Here is a 19210-nt window from a genome sequence, read left to right as displayed (position 1 = left end):
ACAAATATGAGGCACTCTGGTCAAACAATTGCTCTTTCTCTTTCTTTCCATCTCTCCCTATAGTGCCAGAAAACAGCATGAGTGCTGTTTGGACATAGGTTTCATTTCAGGCAAATAGGAAAGAAAAAAGGATAATAACAAGCACATATGTATGGGTGCAATATGGGATACATATGGGATACAGAGCAGTGACAACCAACCAACATATTTAGCATGTTCGTAGCACTACTTCATGATGATTGATGACAATATTCTTTTTCAAAACATGGGGCAGATATGTTTAGTCTGTCATGTTGATATCTCTTTTTTGGATGCTTCTGTACTGGTGCCAATTTCCAATTGGTAATTAATAAACTAAAGGAGAGCACAAAATGTTGTATGCGTGTCGCCCAGTGGTGGAAAAAGTACACTTTTTTTTTTACTTAAGTAAAAGTATCAATACTGCAATATAGAAATACTCTGTTACAAGTAAAAGTCCGGAATCCAAAATGTACTTGAGTAAAAGTACAAAAGTATTGGCAAAATGTACTTAAAGTACCAAAAGTAAAAGCACTCATTATGCAGAAAATCCAATTTCAAGTTCTCAAATGTATAAACATCTTTTGAAAATAGCATATCTGCAAGCTCACAATGTGTCGCGATGCGACACATTGTGAGCTTGTAGATCTGCAATTTTCAAATAATTTCAAAAATTTCAAAATAATTTCTAAAGTTTTCAAATAATTGTAGTGGAGTAAAAGTATTATATTTGCCTCTGAGATGTAGTGGAGTAGAAGTAAAAGTATTGGAAATAGGAAATACTCAAGTAAAGTACAAATACCTCAAACTTCTTGAGCAGAGTGGCCACATCGTTGGGATGGTAGAGCCCAGACTCCAGGTCCACATCAGTCCCACTGTTCCCCATTGCCCTAAATATCACCATGCTGTCGCAGCCCCTTAGACTGTGGAACAGCATTCTCTTCCGCGATTCAAGACTGTTTTATCCAGCTCCTTTTGATTCCCATGAGCCAATAACTAATTTGTTACTAGTTGTTTGAGACAAAGTATTAATTCATTTTACTTTGTAAAACAACCAGACAAAAAAGGAAGAAGAAACATTAGTATTTGCGACAAAAAAGACAGCCTAAACTGCATAGAACCCACATAATAGTAAGTAATGTACCTGACCATGGCACACCATACAGTAGTACATCATACATGACAAGGATTATGCAGTGTGACCCACAGCCTGTCACTAACCTGTAATACTTCTGCTATTGAACTTGGTGATTTACCGGCAGCCTGCTTGCTATGCATGATGTGACAGTAAGGAGGAAGTGGTCCCAGTTTAAACAGCTTCTGTCCTATAATTCTATCAACCTCAGTGGTATCAACCTATTTACAAGTTGCTCTGTAAGTTAACTTTTTTTTAAAACAACATAAAACAACCTTTCGATATTCAAATACAGTACTACGAGAATACTGAGTGCAATGACACACACGGGTAAAGATGATCTTGTTAAATAATGTTGTATTATTTCCTCTTATGTTCCTCTTATAAACATATACAGTATAGAATACCTATTTAGTAGGGCAGGGGAGAGGGTCCCACAGCACCCAAGTGACATGTCTTTGTAACCCTTATGGTGTCTAGTTAAGATTTCTTCTAGTTTCCCTGGTCAACTAATGCCCCATGGGGTTCATTTTGAACACTTTCTTATACTGTACCTATCACCAATCCGAACCATAAGATGGAGATTATAGAAAATACCATAACTCTTGAAGTAAACAACACAGAGACAACACATTTTTACATACTTTTGACCCAAGGAATTCATCAAAGTGGTATTATTAAGATTCAAGCATGTCTTAACTCTATTTCAGGACAGAAACTGCCAAAAACTAACATAACATAACTAACCCACTTTTTCATAGAATTTTAACACCAGGAATCTAATGGTAAGGTCACTGACACGGTACAACCATTTTTTATTGGTGAAAACACACAGATATAAAATATCTGGCATACGTTAATAGGCATAATATAACTTTCTTAAATAATCAAAACACAATTTCACTGATCAGTATCATCCATCTCATCATCAAACTCCACCTCATCCCCTTCTCTAGGTAAGGTAGCATATGGCTCCAGAGGTCATAACAGAGGAAGGCACTGCTTTTTAAAAGTGAACAAAGTAATAGATTTATTTACTATAACCAATAACTCAAATATACAACACATAAACAAATGTGGTGTGTTAATCAGTGAAATCAATGAGTGGATGCGTGGTAAATGTACTGCAGGGTGTTGAACGGTGCAAACCAAAGCAAAAAATAAAGAGAACCAAATTCTGCCATCAGGGGAAGAGAGAGAGACTGAGCAGGGCCAACGCCTAGTCATTTATAGGGACAGTTTTTTGTGTTATCCTTTCAGCATAACCTTGGACTGTACTACCTGTGCTGTCAACAAACTTGTTAATACAATATTCCGATAAATCAATCAATCAATCAATCAATCAATCAATCAAAGTACACAACACAGGCCCTAGTAGGCCAGACTACAGGGGCTGTGACAGTCATGTTTGAGTGGAAACTGTCGTCAACAAATGTTTGCTGTTGACAGGTTTCAACTCTTGCTATTAGTGACTAGCTCTCACTAAAAACCCTCAAACATCAGCACTATGATGATTTCCTGTGTTTGGGTGTGTCAGTGATGGGTATTGTATTGGTTTTTGGTTTTCCATTCGTATTACAGATTATATAGCTCTAGCTCTCTCACACACACACACACACACACACACACACACACACACACACACACACACACACACACACACACACACACACACACACACACACACACACACACACACACACACACACACACACACACACACACACACACACACACACACACACACACACACAGCTCAAAGCAATAGGTTTTGATGATACGTCAGTGAACTGGATGAGATCCTACCTGGAAGGGAGGGAGCAAGTGGTGGAAGTAAACGGCACCCAGTCCCCCCCTCCTCCCTGTGACTTGTGGTGTCCCACAAGGAAGTATACTAGGACCTTTACTGTTCCTGATATATGTGAATGACATGTCATCGGCCTGCGACTGCAAGCTGTTCCTGTTCGCAGATGACTCGGCCCTGCTAGTCTCGGACAGGGACAGGCTGCAGGTTGAGAAAACTCTCAGCTCCGAACTCAACAAGATCTGCATCTGGCTCTCTGACAACAAACTTTCATTACACCTGGGTAAAACTGAATCCATCCTCTTTGGGTCCAGTCCTAACCTTAGCAAGGCAGAGAGTTTCACGATCAAAGTGGGTGATGATGTCATCAAAAGAAAGGATGAAATTACCTACCTGGGCTCCATCTTGGAGGCAAACCTCTCTGGTAACAAAAACGCCGAAAAAGTGATCAAAAATGTCAACCAAACAACACGCTATTTGTGGAGGATTGATCGCCTAGTCAGTAAGAATACTCTGAAGATTCTTGCAGGGGCCCTCATTCAAGGTCATTATGATTATGCATGCACTTCATGGTATCACAACACCTCCAAGGCCTTAAAAACAAGGCTCCGAACATCCCAAAACAAACTTGTAAGGCTACTTCTTGGCCTCAATCACAGAACCCATCTAACCCCTGCTCATTTTGCTAGGATTGGATGGCTTAGGGTTGAGGACAGAGTACAGCAACTTGCTATGGGCCTGGTCTTCAAGATACACCACAACATTGGGATCCCCCTGTATTTGTCAAAATACTTCCAAAATGTTAATGCAGTCCATGATCATAACACCAGAGGCAGCTCCACGGATCATGTTCAACCCAGATTTGGCTCAACTAAGGGTATGAACTCGTTCTCATGCTATTCAACAAAAATGTGGAATGCCCTACCAAAAGGAGTAAAGGAGTGTAAAACCCTACTCACTTTCAAAACTGCCCTAAAGATACACGTTCAGGAGGCTGCAATTCGAAAATGGCCCCTGTCTAAGTCTTAACCTACCCCCCCCTCCTTCATTTTCCTCTTTTGTATATATATATATATTTTTTTTTTCTCTCGTCATACCAGTAACCTGAAAGCTGATTGTATGACATTCTGTATAGTAGTGTGTATATCTGCCTGCCTCTTATATTTCATTATGATTTGTGTGCATGGGGTTCTCATCTTAAACAAGCTTAGTGCTTAATGAGGGTTTCCAGTTTAGTAGACCTTGTATTGTGAATTTGTACTTCCATGTACTGTTATGTACTGTCATGTACTATTCTCATGTCTTTCTAAATAAACTACATCAATCAATCAATCAAACACACACACACACCTCCTCGCTCAAATAACCTGGCTAAAAATGGCTTCCAAAGTTTGCAGGAGTACTCAGTTTTGAACAAAATGCCTCAAATCATGAACACAGCATGCAATTTCTGTGAAATTTTGCTCGCATATTTCCACTATGCCGAGGAAGAAATGGCACTTGAACATTTTCAAATCAGCCTCATGGTGGCGCTATAACAGTCCGATTCATGTTTGTACCTATAACTGCACCGATCTGTGTAAAACTTTGTATGCGCACTCCCTAGAGGTCAAGGAAAAACCTTTGCCCTGCATTTTTCACATCTGCCTTTTATTTTAAAATATTACTCCTTCCGATTGTATCCAAATTTCATGCAAATCGGTACACATGATCTCCATAGTCATGTGATCAAGACGGATGTGTTTGATTTTTCATATTCCATTCTCATTGGCTAAGATTGACATCTAAAGTTTGCAGTAGTGGCTTGTTTTGAACAAAATTCCGCAAATCATGAACACACCGTCCGATTGTGGTCAAACTTTGCACGCACCTTCACACTATGTTGAGGAACAAATGCCACCCTTTTAACATTGGCCTGTTATAGCGCCACCAGCAGGTCTAATTTAGCAAAAACAAATTGTTTGCACAAAATGCCCCAAGCCATGAATGCAGTGTCCGATTGACGTGCAAGGCCTAATAAGAAATGACACCCTTTTCACATTGGCCTATTATAGCGCCACCAGGAGGCCACAATAACCTACCTGACCTGGCGGAGACCTGTGCTCCGAGGAGCACTTTTTGTAGTTTCAGTGGTCAGTTTAAGTAAAATTGTTTTCTCCATCTAAAATGAAAGAACAAATCTTTTCATTTTAGCTGGTTTCCTTTTGTAATGATCTAAGCGTATATTGTGTGTGTATGAGTGTGTGTCACTTAGGGCTGCAACTAGCTATTATTTTTTTAGCAATTATTAAAGAAGCATGTTGTTTTTATATCATTGCATTGATAAATCAGACTAAATGTATTAGTCTGATTAACCACTTAAGCCTTGTTGTATACTTCGACAAAATAGCTTATCTACAAGTTTATAACATGTTGCATCCCAGTGCGATGTGAGCTTGTAGATTGCTATTACTAGAAATGTATTAGAAAAAAAAGACTTTCCCTCCAAATCAATTATTTTATTTAAAAAAATGATTATCTTTTGGATGGATTAAATATTGATTAGTTTGATTAACTGTTGCACCCCTAATCGCTCTGTCTCTGTATTCATAGTGTATGAGGACTGAGAGAGACTCTCTGAAGGAGACCATTGAGGAGCTCCATTGTGTTCAGGCCCAAGAAGGACGGCTAACCTCAGGTAAAATTAATGGGCTATATTTAACTGAGATTGTGCTGTTTATGCTCATAAATTATTTAATCACAGAATTTGGAGGTTAAATTACTTCTGTCATCTATCTCTATCTCTTTTACAATCACTTGCACACAAATGTGCACACTGATCCTTACAAAATATGTCCTTAGGTCAATATGTGACTATAAAGGTGCCTTTTAGAATGCAGGCAAATTCCTTTTTAAATAACTTCCAGGGAATTGTCCAAGGGATGTAGCTCTAGACCTACACATTGAGTACATTTATTTTTACACTGGCATCCAGACTCAGCATAACAGAGCTTTAATCCAGTGCCACCCAGTCAGGGTATTGAACTATAGTTGAAGAAACCTGACCAGTAATTATACAACTTTACAAAGATGGGTTCAAAAAGTCTGTATTATTTCACTGCTCTTGATTTGACTCTCTGTAGTAAAGTGGTGTCTCAGTCAGAGCGACAGACTTAATAACAGTAACATCTATTGTCTAGGTAAAGCCTCAGGCTTGTTCTCTCCACTTGTTATTTCTTGTTTACTTAACATATCTGATTAACTGGTTTGTCATTGAATAGAGTTACGTGAATTACAACTGATATTTTTGCATATTGCGAGGCATTGAAAGAAAAGTTGTTGTTGAAAAAAATTGTTGAATTGTTGTTGATGGACTGAATTTGACTGATGGAAGTTGTTTCTATTATAACTAAATTCCAGCTGAGTGATTCATCCAGTTGGGTCACCCGTTGATATCCACACCCTGGAAATGTATATTATCAGTAAAAACATTAGACCATTTGTCCGTGGGAAAACATGTGTCAGCATTTTGATCAAATATGTCTTATCTGCCCTGCACATTTGTTGCCCTTCTAATACAACTGTCTATTTGTCCAGGTCTTTTCCTAATGGTTGGTAATGAGGGCTCCCTGTAATGAGGGTCCCTGGCTGCTGAGATCACCACTCCTGAGATTCGGCATGAACTATCTTTTGACTTCATTAAAAACAGAGGGAGTGGTAGGGATTATGGGCTGATCCCAAATGTCATTTTTTCTCAAGCACCTATTAATAAAAGGTTGCTTTTCGCATCACAAAGTGCATAAAAAAGTATATTCTTCAGGAAAAAAAGCAACAACGATCAAAGCTATAAGGCTGTGTCTGTGCATCTTTGTATTTATTTATAAGGATAAGAGGGAAGTGTAGGACCCAAATGAGGATTGTATTTGTGCACTGGATTGTATTATTGATGGAGGCACCTCATTGGCACATTGTTGGTGGGTGTGCCTTTGTGGGTGGTCTCCGGTGACTATAAATGTGGCTCTCACCTGCTCACCTAGATTAGTTGGTTTGCCCATGGAGGTAGGGTGAGCTGGGAGAGCTATTTTTGGTTGAACGCTTTTGTATTATTGGTTATTGCTCACTGTTTAAATTATTCGATTTCTTGGCACATATTTATTACATTATTTATTCATTGTAAATTGTAATAATTGGTGCACTGCACTTGAAAGTAAAGCATTTTAAACTTGAGCATTAGTTTGGAATTGAATCCTTTAATGCGCGTCATACAGTTTGAATCTCCCAGGCTTAGCCTGCCGGCTGATCATTTATTGGGAATGTTATCAGCCGCAACAGGAAGTATAGGACAACAGATCAGCAGCACCTGAGAGTGATACACAGACCTAGACTCTCTCTTTCCATTCCTCCTCTCTTCCAGCCGTCTAGAATACCTTCTGCCCTCACCACACATTCCGTTCCTCCTGTAGCCCATGTTTACAATATGTCAGAAGTTATGAATAGACAATCTCATGTATTGACATTGGTATGGTCCTGTGAGGTTGATTACAAAACCGTGAGTTGGTTTCAAATTTTTCTGCTTGACCACAATACAGGTAATTAGACAGCATGTTCTCTCCAGACCGTTGCTGCTGTACTATAGACTGTGTCCGGCTGTAACTACTCATTCCGAAAGCTTCCAGCCTCCCTGTTTTTCTGCTTCCACTGTGCTTTAAAGTCAGCTGAGAAATCTGGCAAGCGTGCCGAGAGTGTCATGTGTGTTATGTAATAGTCAGACTCCAGATGCTTGAGTTGCATCAGCCAAGCCTTAGCTTTCCAGCAGAGCTGTTTTTCTACTGGTATCATAGCACTTCAGAATATCTTAACTATTGGGGGTGGGAACCCCTATTTGTAGCTATACCTTTCAGGACGGGATCCCCTTTTGGGGTTCTTGTTGCTATGTACAGTATATAGCAACATACATTTGTTGTAAATATTTTAAGTTTTTCAGAAAACTTAGGTCAAGATTTAGAAGGCGTTTTTAGACCTGCCTCAGGTCTAAATGGGTTAAGACATGACATGAGTGCATAGGCCTACAGTAGGTTTGTCCCTGTGCGCTTCACCTGCATAGTGAAGAAAAACCTTTAGGGTTAGCATTAACCCAAACAAAATGGACATGGTGGGTTTATAATGCAAATGTTGTTTGTTGTTTTTGATTGATTGGAAAACATAGGTTAATATATTGAGTCTTTAGAGACAACTGTCTAGATTAGTTTGTTTGACAGGTCTCTTTAAATCATTAAAATGGCACAGAAGTGCATAGTCTGTATTGTGTCATTCATGTACCATCCAGAGAATTGTAATATATTCTGCAAGCTACTTCATCCTACCACAAAATATAAACTGGGCTTTAGTTTGCCTCGCCTGACTTATAACAGACTCAGTCTTTCATAGGTCTGTGTTAAGTTGCTGCCTAGACAAGCTCAGCATGTGCTAGTTAGCAGCAGAGAGTACTGTATGTCTATTGTCTGGAAACGTTTACAGTAGTTGGTGAGCCCCACCCTTAAAGAGACAGCACTGAATACAACCATGTAAACTCTTAGGTATCTTTTCTAATTGTTATGTGGTTGACTGACTGAATTTCAAACATCGCTTTCAGCTACACTTTATATCTACACGCATACTGTACATCTACAGTCATTTCTAGACCTAAGATTTCACATTTAATTGTGGAATATTTAAGAATGCAATGCGCAGTGCACTTTTAATTTTGCATTTACACCGAACACCACATAGAACTATTCCAGTATTAATAATAGATTTGTGATATACTGTTTTTGCTGTTTATGTCTTGTTCTGGTACTGTACTGGATGACTGATCTAAGCTCACAGCACGTCACAATTCGTTGTAAGCTTGTAAATCTGTTATTGTAGAATGTTTGCCACAAAATAGGGACTCTAGGGTTCAAGTAGTTAATGAATCTTGGACAAATATTGCATTTCCATGGTGGATCCCTTTTCTTTTGAAACGCTGAACTGACTGTATCATTTTCTGATTTAGAAATGAATGATTTGCTTATGAAACCCTAGAACTATCACACTAAAGCATTGCACCAGTTCAGATGAAACACAACCCTGTGACTGTCCTCTTCTTCATTTCAGAGAGCATTTGATTCGTCTTCAGCAAGAGAACAAGATGTTGAAGCTGGCTCAGGAGGGATCCGACAATGAAAAGATTGCTCTGCTGCAGAGTCTATTGTGCCTGTACTGTTGTACTGTATTGTACTGTGCCAACCGTAGAAAGGATGAACTTGAGACAGAGAATAGGTCAGAATTAACACGCACGCACGCACGCATATAGCAGCCCTAGTCTGATGCCAGCCATGGAAGGAATGACTGAAAGGCTAATTAAGGGGCTCAGTTTACATATACTTGGTCATGACACATTTTAAGCATGTCATGTTTTTCAGTTGAAAATTGTTAATTTCTTTTGAGCAACACAGTTGTACAGTATGTATTTAAGTGTACATTAGCCTTAATCGTTGATGGGCACACAGGATGTGACTTTGCCAATTGCCTGTTAAAACAATGGCGTTTTACCAAGTGGGAAGCTGCCGGTCTGACAAGTGAAGCTAGTGCGGAAATAACTTAAACCTCCTTTCTATCTAATGGCCACCAGGGGCAACTTCAGTGGTTGCAAAATGTTTGATCATATGGAAGCCTATGGAAAAATGACCCTAATAATCATGTTATTTATTACCTCAGTAAACATTTTCCTGTGTGTTTAGTTGCTAGTTTCAAGTCCTTTCATCCAAATATGATCACTTCCAGTTACAGAACATGGCGACCGCGACATACATAGCAAATATAGGGACAGTCAATCTGTCCATATATTTTTTTTTTCTGTCTGTTTAGCTCGTATTATATTTGTTTTTTTTATAGGTTAATAAACCAACATGTGATGGAGGGACAGAGTCAGGTAGAGGAGCTACAGAAAAGCCTTCAAGAGGAGGGAACCAAATCAGAAGATGTGAGTAGTGTCACTGGCTCACTATATGTGAGCTTTATGGTTTGTGTGCATGTTTGGTATAGGTTTATTATGTACTGTAGGTCCGCACCAATCCAACCAATTGCAATTCCTATGCAATGCACAGGGCAAATAAAGATGATTCTGATGTCAGGATTTTGGTACAGCAGTGCACATATACTGATCAATATTTAATCATAGGAGCACCTAATCTTGCTATATATTGTGTTACAATTGTTTAGAAAGAACATGTTTGCTTAACAACAGACAGCTACAGTAGAACTATGGCTGCCTTTTGCTTATTACTAGGCATACAGTAGTTTGCTTATTACTAGACTCTGGCTGATACGACAAGCCTCCAACCTACTACTTACTAGGCCTAGAGTTGAATTATTAAAACAACAATTTTAAATTGCAATTACTTTCTTTAACCAAGCCAAAACCACAGAAACCTTTAATCACTCAGCAATAACAAACACATAGGATTATGTCACTGTACTGCTCTAGTTTCAAATGGTTCAGAAAATATAACAATATAGCAGATTTGACCTTTTGAGTGACTGATCCAATCACAAGCATTTTGTAGAAGTCCCTGTGTCCACTGGGAAGAACCACATGAAATAACTGCTGGTAGTGTAGCAAGCACTATGAAATATGAATATAAAACTCATACTATGACAATTGAATTTCCCACTGGCCCAATAAAGGTCTGTCTATCTACAGTATCTGTACGCACAAAAACGTATGATTCGTTCACCTGGATTCAGACAGACGAACACCTTTTGGATGGCACAGGATGTGATATCGTAGGCTATTCCCTTCTTTATAAACTAAAGAATGGGAATAGAATATATATTACATCAAATTATTTTGTGTCTTATTACTTTATGTAATTATTCTACTAATACATGTAACTATGAAATGCATCTTTCTCTCACTACTCTTCTGCGAATTTAAAATTTTGTAAACGGAAATTCTATTTACCAATTTTATCCAGGAGAGCGAACTCATACAGGAAACTGTAATTGGAACTGAAACACTATACAATTGAAGCTGATGAAGCTGATGAATTCTTTCTCCTGGCTGAAATTGGTGACCCAACTGAAAATTTATTTTCTGTTTACTAAAGATCTGGAGAGACAGGGAGACCACTGTTACGAACAAACACTCTCTAGCAATGATTACTATCAGAATATAGAACTTTAACTTTTTAACACGACTTCTTTTGTAAATGCAATTGGAGCAGTTAACCTCAGAAGCCATGGAAAAGCTCTATTTAATACAAGACAGTGTTGTTCAACAAAAGAAGCCTAGTGGACACAGGGCCTCACTTTCACTTTCTTTACTTACTATACCATTCCTATTATACAGTAGATGCCTGTTTGTTTTGAGATGTCTTGACTAACTCATTCTGACACTAACCTAACACCCATGTCATGTCATCCATGTTGTGGTGATCCTTTTCTGTGTGCATGGGTATTGTGGTGTTACGTCACTTGTGTGTTCTAGCATGGGAAATGTAGTTGTTTTCTTATGATGGCTACAAGCCTTGTTTGTTGAAGACTCCAGGGGATTTGGGTGGCCTCAAATCAACGATGACATTGCCAGGAAGTAGCCATATTTGTCATGGCATCACCATGGGTGCGTCCCAAACCTTCAAAAATCACTTCTCCCTTACCTGTGCTATACCGCCTTTTTTCTGTGACCTTGAGAATGATGTTTATGCCACCATGATACCTGCTGGTTAAATAGTGGAGGTTTAGTACTTAAAGCCTCTCCTGTAGTTTCATTTCATGGTGGGTACTGGATACAGAGGTGTATCTCCTAAATTACAGCACTATTTGACGTATTTATGGCCACAATCACCCGATCGAATGTTCTGATGAGAGACGGCTTCTGTGGTGAAAATATACTTAAACTTTTCAAAGTATGTTTCGCTATCAACTTGCAAAGAACTCATCTACTATAATTTGGTCATCAACTACCATGTGGTTTGTGCATGTTCATCGCTGTTTCCAACCAGCTGCTATGTGTCTTTGCTGCATGACCAACCTATCTAAAACACTAAATCTTTCTTTTTCTGTGAGTTTCTGGTTTCATATTTGCCAAAACTATATGGAAATCAACTTATTTGTATGAGTTTGTTCAGTTAAAATATCTTAATACAGTTTTTGCCCACTGTACTTAAAATCCTTTATATTTTGTTGCTTGATATTCAAACTTTTGAAGGTTTTATACTATACCTCATCATCATTGTCAAATATGGACTTTGAATACTTAAATTAAATCAGTTTGAAGCACTATTTCATTAATTATTTGCTTAGCCTTATTTTGCACAGATGGGCAGGGGAGACAACCAATGGTCTAATGCTATCTACTCAAACAAAACATACAGGATTGGCACGTCTGTGTTTCTTTACATTTATCACCCATACCCTCCCATATCAGGCTATAGTAAGTGTAGATGGTGATCCCCTATCTGCCTCTCCTATAGGCTATGGAGTTTATTTATACTTCTCAATGCTGGTGTGGCTAAAGAATCTTTTCTAGCGCTTATATGCCTCAGCTCAATAATAGCTGTGCATATACTAAAAAAGCATAACGAATATTTTACTTACTGTAGGTAAAGTGTCAATATCTAATATGAAAAGGGGTTGGAGAACACCACAGTAACACATGTGGTGTATTACATTGAACAAATGTTGAACAGAAATGTTTCTATATTGTACATTTATACATTGCTGAGTTTATTTGAATTGATTTAAAATGACATTATGCACAGTTATTACAGCATGTGTACCCAGTAAACGATTCCTGTGCCAGTCAATCAAGCCAGTTATTTTCGAGAGGGCTCATTCTGCGTCCTGCGTATGTGCAAGGTTTTACAATAAATGCGTGACTTTTTAAATCACTTGAAAACTAAGCAGTGCGGCCTTGAGGCTTGTGAGGCGCGCTTCACAAGCCTCAAGGCCTCGATGTTTGCCTTCCAATTTGCCAAGCCGTGGTGTACAGAAATTAATAGGTTATCATGTGAATCATTACAAGTGATCCCTCCGCACATCTCAGCCCATCACAGTCATGGGGGCAGAGTTTTGAGGACTATTAGCTTGGGAATGGTGTACTTATTAGAATTGTGTTACCACAGGTGGAAGATTTTGTAATTTTTTCCTCCTTTTGGTTCATGAGGTCTCTTTCTCCTATCAGAATGTTTTTGCCACTCTGATATTGATGCAGCTACAGTATTATGTCTTCTGGATCTAGGATCTGTCTTACCTTCCCTAGGGTCAGTCTTACCTTCCCTAGCCATAGTCTGGAGTCATGATTATAATTTTTTCCTCAATATCCCTGTTTCTTACTGATTCTTCTATGCTTTTAGCTGCTCGTTTCCCATGATACTGTGGCCTACCACATCAAATATCACGTTAGATTGGAACACAGCCTACATTACAGTCTGCAAACGAAGCTTATATTTTATTCTATCATTGGAATGCTTGTATTTTCTTCATGGTAATCAAATCTTGAGAATCTGTTTATATCAGCCACATTGTTTGTCTTGGTGGCGGGAAAGCTCAAAATATTATTTTGTAAGATTACTATTTTCAGTGTTAAATCTTTCTTATGGGATCATACCAAATTTTTGATTAAGTTGGCACAGTGGTGCTCTGTTCTAAACATTCTGTGTTATGCAGTGCCCAGCCCTCTGTTGGATGCCAAGGGAAATGTACAGGATTTCGTGTAAATCAAAGACTTTTTTTACCCCCCCCCTTTCCCTACAAGGGGTCCACTTCTGAAGATACCTATAGTCATAAATAATCACTCCATGGGGTTTCCTCTACTCCATAGTGTATTCTAACAGGATGTGTGTATTTAAATACACAAATTAAAAACATTTATTAAAATGTGTATTGCAATTCTCGTGTTCATCCAGCAGAGTGGCTATTGAAACACTTTTGGGGAGAGGCTTCTAGCCTTGATTTTGAATTGACTACATAATGAGTTTACATACTTTTTGTCTCTTTCAGTCATCCATTCTGAAGAAGAAATATGAAGAGCACATGTAAGTCATACATTTTTGATTGAGTCACACCTTGCTTAGTGCTTTACTCAAACATGAAACGATTGACTTAATTTGAAGCCCATACCTAAAGTTTGTGCACGTGCCAAACCTAACGGTTGGTGCATTGGTCACATAACCACAATGGTCCAAGTACAATTCCGGGTTGAGGCCTTGACAATTAACTCATCCATGGAATGCTAACAGAGCCCAGTCAAGTTTTTTGTGTTCTGCTGTTAATAATCTGCTTACTCCCCCAGGTCGAAACTGCGTGAGTTGAACGAAGATTTGTTGAAGAAAAATGCCCTTATTGACGACATGGAGCCCAAGTACAATGCTAGCTGTGAGTTCTGAGTCTATTACATTCTGCACGAGTGTAATCGGGTACCATCCATTGTCTTTTATGAATATTGTGCATGACAGACATCACAGTACAGAAGTCATGGTATGAGATAAATGCACCCAGTCATACAAAACAACATATTGCATAGTAATACTGTAATACATAGACAATAAGTAAACCAAATATAATGGATAAAATAAAATATCGGAACATATTGATAATAATAAAACTTAAAGGCATTGGTATTTGAAAAAGGTCAAACTCTGTAACAAGGTTAAATAGAATTAATCAGTACACCTTTGGCTAATTCAAATGCAATATCTTCTGTTCTATCCATTCAGCCCAACGTGTGGAAGAGCTGGAGGAGGCCTTGAAGAAGAAAGACGATGACTTGAAACAAATGGAGGAGAGATATAAGAAATATATGGGAAAGGCCATGACTGTAAGTGCATTATAATTACCAAAGACAAGGAGCTAAGAATGCAAGCCTATTATGATGACAAAATACAAGCTACATAAGATATAATGTAAGACACAGCTCTTTCCTAAGAAAGGAATATTGATAAAAGTAGGGCCAAAATTTGAGAATTTTCAGCCATTTAAGATTTTCCGCTCTGAAAGGATATATGGGCTCTGGCTAAGTTAACACAGGCTGTGGTGGAAGAAGTACTCGGATACCACAATGTAGAAATACTATGTTAAAAGTCAAAATTAAAATATTGTTGAGTAAAGGTACAAAAGTATTGGCATCAAAATATACTTTTGGTTACCTACCAGTTGGTTGGCTAATGCTCCAATTCTATTGTGCTTTATATAGTCTATGTAATATAATATATCTCTGCTGTCCAGCGCGAACCTGCTAACTCCAAAACGCTCATTGTTCAGGAAACGAAAAAACAAAATATAAGTTTTTCAGGAAATGAAGAAAACCTTTATATTTTTAAAACGAAGCAATACTGCCTTATCAAAGTTGGTATAGTGACTTTATATATTGTCAGATACTTGCATGTGTCATTATATTATCAACACTTTACCCAAATCCAGCGCAAGTGGAGTTAGTAGTTTCATACAAGCAGAAATCAAGCTGAAATGGAGTTCGAGTCCGAACAATAGCTCCACTCGCTGCTGAGGGTTCAAAAGGGTATAAATTCCCAAAAGCTAACAATGGATCCAAGCTCACAATGCATCACAATAATGTGTGAATTAATGCCCTGATGCTTCATGACACTTATTATATAGGCCTACAATAATAAACAGGACTTTAAATTTTACAATAACTTCTGCAAAGAGGGGTTCACCGAGTTGGAGTTGGAGTAGAACTAGCGCGACAGAAATGCTATGAACTCCTTTCTTCTTGTCACATTGCTCTCCTCATTAAACACTTCATAGATTTTAGAAATATAATTACTTGTTTTCATAACATTAGTGTCAGTGCTAAGTTTGATAAACAGGTACACTGCATAGTTTTAACAGACTACGGGGAGAAAAACCCTGCCGTTTAGTTTGTTTATGTACTGCATGCTCCTCCTCTCTCACTGTGCCAGCGCGCTCTGCCTGTATAGAGGAGAGGGTGGGAGTTGCGTGGCATTGACGGACAGTTTGAGGATCCAACGGAGTTGTTAGGTTTTGTCAGAGGCGCTTTTTAATACTTTTCATAGTTTTTTTTACATAAAGGGTATTGATTTATTAAAAAAAGTTAGCTGGTTCGTCCTGGACAATATTCTCTATATAATCTGTGTGCATATGCCCTTCTAGGTGATCCGGACCTTGGACCCCAACCAGGACCTGAAGAACCAGCTGCAAGAGAAGGTCAGAATGCTGCACTCCCTGGAGGTAATGTATTTGTCTCACTGTCTTAAGTGTGTCCATGTCTATCTGTGTCTATTTGTCTCAGTGTGTAACTCTCTCGCTCTCATATATTTCAGCATACGGTTGATTCCAGCATACTTCTATCTGACCCTGTACAAAAGAGATTGTAGGTTTGCGATGTTATTTGAACTTTTGTTGAACTTTTTTATTTCCTCCAAACAGAAAAAGATGGACAAGACGAAGACCCAGAGAGATTACGAGGGGAAGCTGATTGTTTCGGCCTGGTACAACATGGTAAGGTGGTTTTTGTCTTTGAATGCTATCCTATACAGGTGAACGCTGCCAGGGGCTAAGCAGAAGAAACAAGATAAACGTAGAAAACAGGCAAATTATAGGTTACACGCTTCAAAGAATTACTCATAATGCATAGGTCATATAACATTAATTTAGGCCAAAGTATTCCATTAATCCGTACAATTATGCCTGGAACGGTGTAAAGTGTTCATATATCATCATAATATTTGATTTGATTTGGCCATGACCACTGATATGCGAGATCTGCACTGGTCAGCACAAAATCTACCATCATCTTGTGATGGGCAGTAGTTTTGGATTTGATTGGATTTTAAAAGTCTGCTAGTGTGTTTGGGTTGTTACACACACAAGCTTAGAGTAGAGTTCATGGTAGGAGTATTTGTACCTGTGGTTACTCTACTCATTTGAGCAGTGCATGGAGGGAGACACTTTGGCCACTAGAGGGTAATATAGGCTTGTGCATGGTTGTATTTGTAACACCTACTGCAAGTTGCTGCATAATATATTTTATTAATGTATTGTATCTGATAATTACAATGAAACAGTATATTACCAGTTTTCTTCTCCCCCCCCCCCCCTTCTCAGTATTGTTTATTGGGTTTTTCCAATGTCCTGCTGAATTTTGCAAATGACCACCCCCCTCCCTTTTACACCTAATCTTTTCTAAACCCTTACTGCGTTAAACCATACACCAAACCATTGGTGCGTTTCAAAATCATCTGTGTTAATTTAACTCTGGTCCATATTCACACTTTCAGGGTTAACTCTGATGATTTTACGTAAGTTTCATTAATCTTCTGTTCAATGTGTTTGTCTTTCCAGGGCATGTCTCTGCATAAGAAGGCGTTTGAATACCGGATCAGGTCAGTCCTTCCTGGCTCGGCAGAGGCAGGCCACCAGCACACGCCGTAGCTGCTCCGGTCACATCCAATCGGCTACCGCAAGGTAGACTACACCATGGCGCCAGAGAGCATCATTGCGCCAAACTACCATACAATTCTCCCAAACGTAGATAGATGTCAGGTTTTTATTTTGGGACACACACTTCCAATTCATATCGAATAGTGGTTCCCGTTTCCCTTTCTCTGAAATTAATTCTTTGAATTTAAAAACAACTAAAGGCTATAACAGGTCAGAATCTTATCACCACCACACATGTAATGATTGCTGTATTTTATACTCACAGGAAGATGTTTTTTTCCTTGTCTTTTATTTTAATTTGACTGAATTAGTAAATAAGTAGTAAATAACCTTTCCATTTGCCAAGTTTTATATTGCTTGGATACAAATACTCTGTACATACTGTATGTGCGAAACTGTGGAAATGTGGTCATTTGACAAGGAGAAAAGAAAAAAGATTAGCTGGATTTAATAAAAGCTGTCCATTGAGGACATGTTACAAATATGCTTCCTATACTGCAAAACTTGGAATTAAAATGTAAATAAAGCTTGTATAAAACACAGCCTGTGTGTGTGTGTGTGTGTGTGTGTTTTGGCCATTTGAAAATAGCCGATCTACAAGCTCACAATGCCTCGCAAGGCATTGTGAGCTTGTAGATCGGCTATTTTAAAAAGATTTGTATACATTTGAAAACTTGTGACATGGGACATTCTGCATAATGAGTGTCTCTCCTTTTGGTACATTAAGTAGTTTGATACCAACACTTTTGTACTTTTACTCAAGTAAATTTGAATTCCGGACTTTTACCTGCAACAGAGTATGTCTACATTGCAGTATTGATACTTTTGCTTTTTCCACCACTGGTAGCGACTTTTTTTTAAAAATCAATATTGGAAACTTATTTTTGAGTGGGACCAAACGGCGACCTTCAGTTGTCACAGAATGCATAAAAGTCACCATTTCCCGTGTAACAACCCTGTTTGTTGATCCCTGGAAAGGGGGCAAACCGCGACCTCTGTCGTTACAGAATGCAATGAGTCACCATTCCCTGTGTAACACCATGCGGTGAGACACTCGGATGAGGGTTAATGTTTTGCAGCTCGTTTCGACGCGAACAGCCTTTTTGCATGTAGTTGGGGGAAGCCTCGCCCCTATTGGGCGGGCGCGCGGGCGGGGACTTCTTTCCTCTACATCAGAGTGTAGAAAAGAGTAACGACACGCTTTGATCTCGCCGCAAAGCGGGCTCCTATGGGCTATAGTTCCATTGGAACTATCTCGTTGAGATAGACGGAGCACTTCCGCATTCGTCGACGCTAGTGTCAGAACTCTCTTTATGACTCTGCTCTACATTAGAGTTAGGACGTCACATTCTAATCCAGCCCAAATACCCAATTTCAGCACCGGCCTCAGTGGCGCACCTCGCTATAGTCATTAGACTCTAAATCCACTACCACTGAGAGTCTGGGTTCGGCTCCTGCTTGGGACAATGCTTTTTCAAACGACAGCAGATTTTTTTCATCGATAAAGTATAGTTTGACCATGACGGAGGCGCGCCGACTCAGCAGACCTTGAGGCCGAGGCGTCGCGCCCAAGCGCCTCCAGGCGCGAGTGCCCGCGACGACCGGCCGATGGTCTGCTAGTCGACTAAGCGCCGTCCGAGTTATGTACCGATAGGCACAGAATCGTAAATGATGTTGTGGGGACTGTGTTTGCCCCAACTGCCACTCACATAGCTTGCGTCGCCAGGCTCTCTCCCCATGCACCCGCCCCCCGCCCTCTTGCCTTCAACTACATGCAAAAAGGCTGTTCGCCGTTTCGACGGCTAGCTGGGAATATCCAGCGGTATAGAGTT

General features: G+C 39.2%; 1 protein-coding gene across 1 annotated transcript; it reads left to right on the top strand.

Annotated features, from left to right (window-relative positions):
• Window positions 1-9203: 9203 nt before the first annotated feature.
• Window positions 9204-17369, top strand: LOC308096324 (protein Hook homolog 3-like; the record flags this gene model as incomplete). The annotated part of the gene is made up of 8 exons (XM_080443724.1): window positions 9204-9236; window positions 9852-9939; window positions 13959-13993; window positions 14251-14333; window positions 14675-14775; window positions 16089-16166; window positions 16365-16436; window positions 17280-17369. The coding sequence occupies exons 2-8, from the start codon at window positions 9871-9873 to the stop codon at window positions 17367-17369; spliced, it is 528 nt and encodes a 175-aa protein (XP_080299850.1). The 5' UTR covers window positions 9204-9236; window positions 9852-9870.
• Between the last annotated feature and the right edge of the window lie 1841 nt (window positions 17370-19210).

The sequence above is a fragment of the Gymnoscopelus braueri genome (assembly GCF_963280865.1).
Source record: "Gymnoscopelus braueri genome assembly, chromosome: 2".
In the NCBI taxonomy this organism is placed as follows: Eukaryota; Metazoa; Chordata; class Actinopteri; order Myctophiformes; family Myctophidae; genus Gymnoscopelus; species Gymnoscopelus braueri.
The sequence above is the reverse complement of the archived record's forward strand: the minus strand, read 5'-3'. Positions and strand labels throughout refer to the sequence as shown.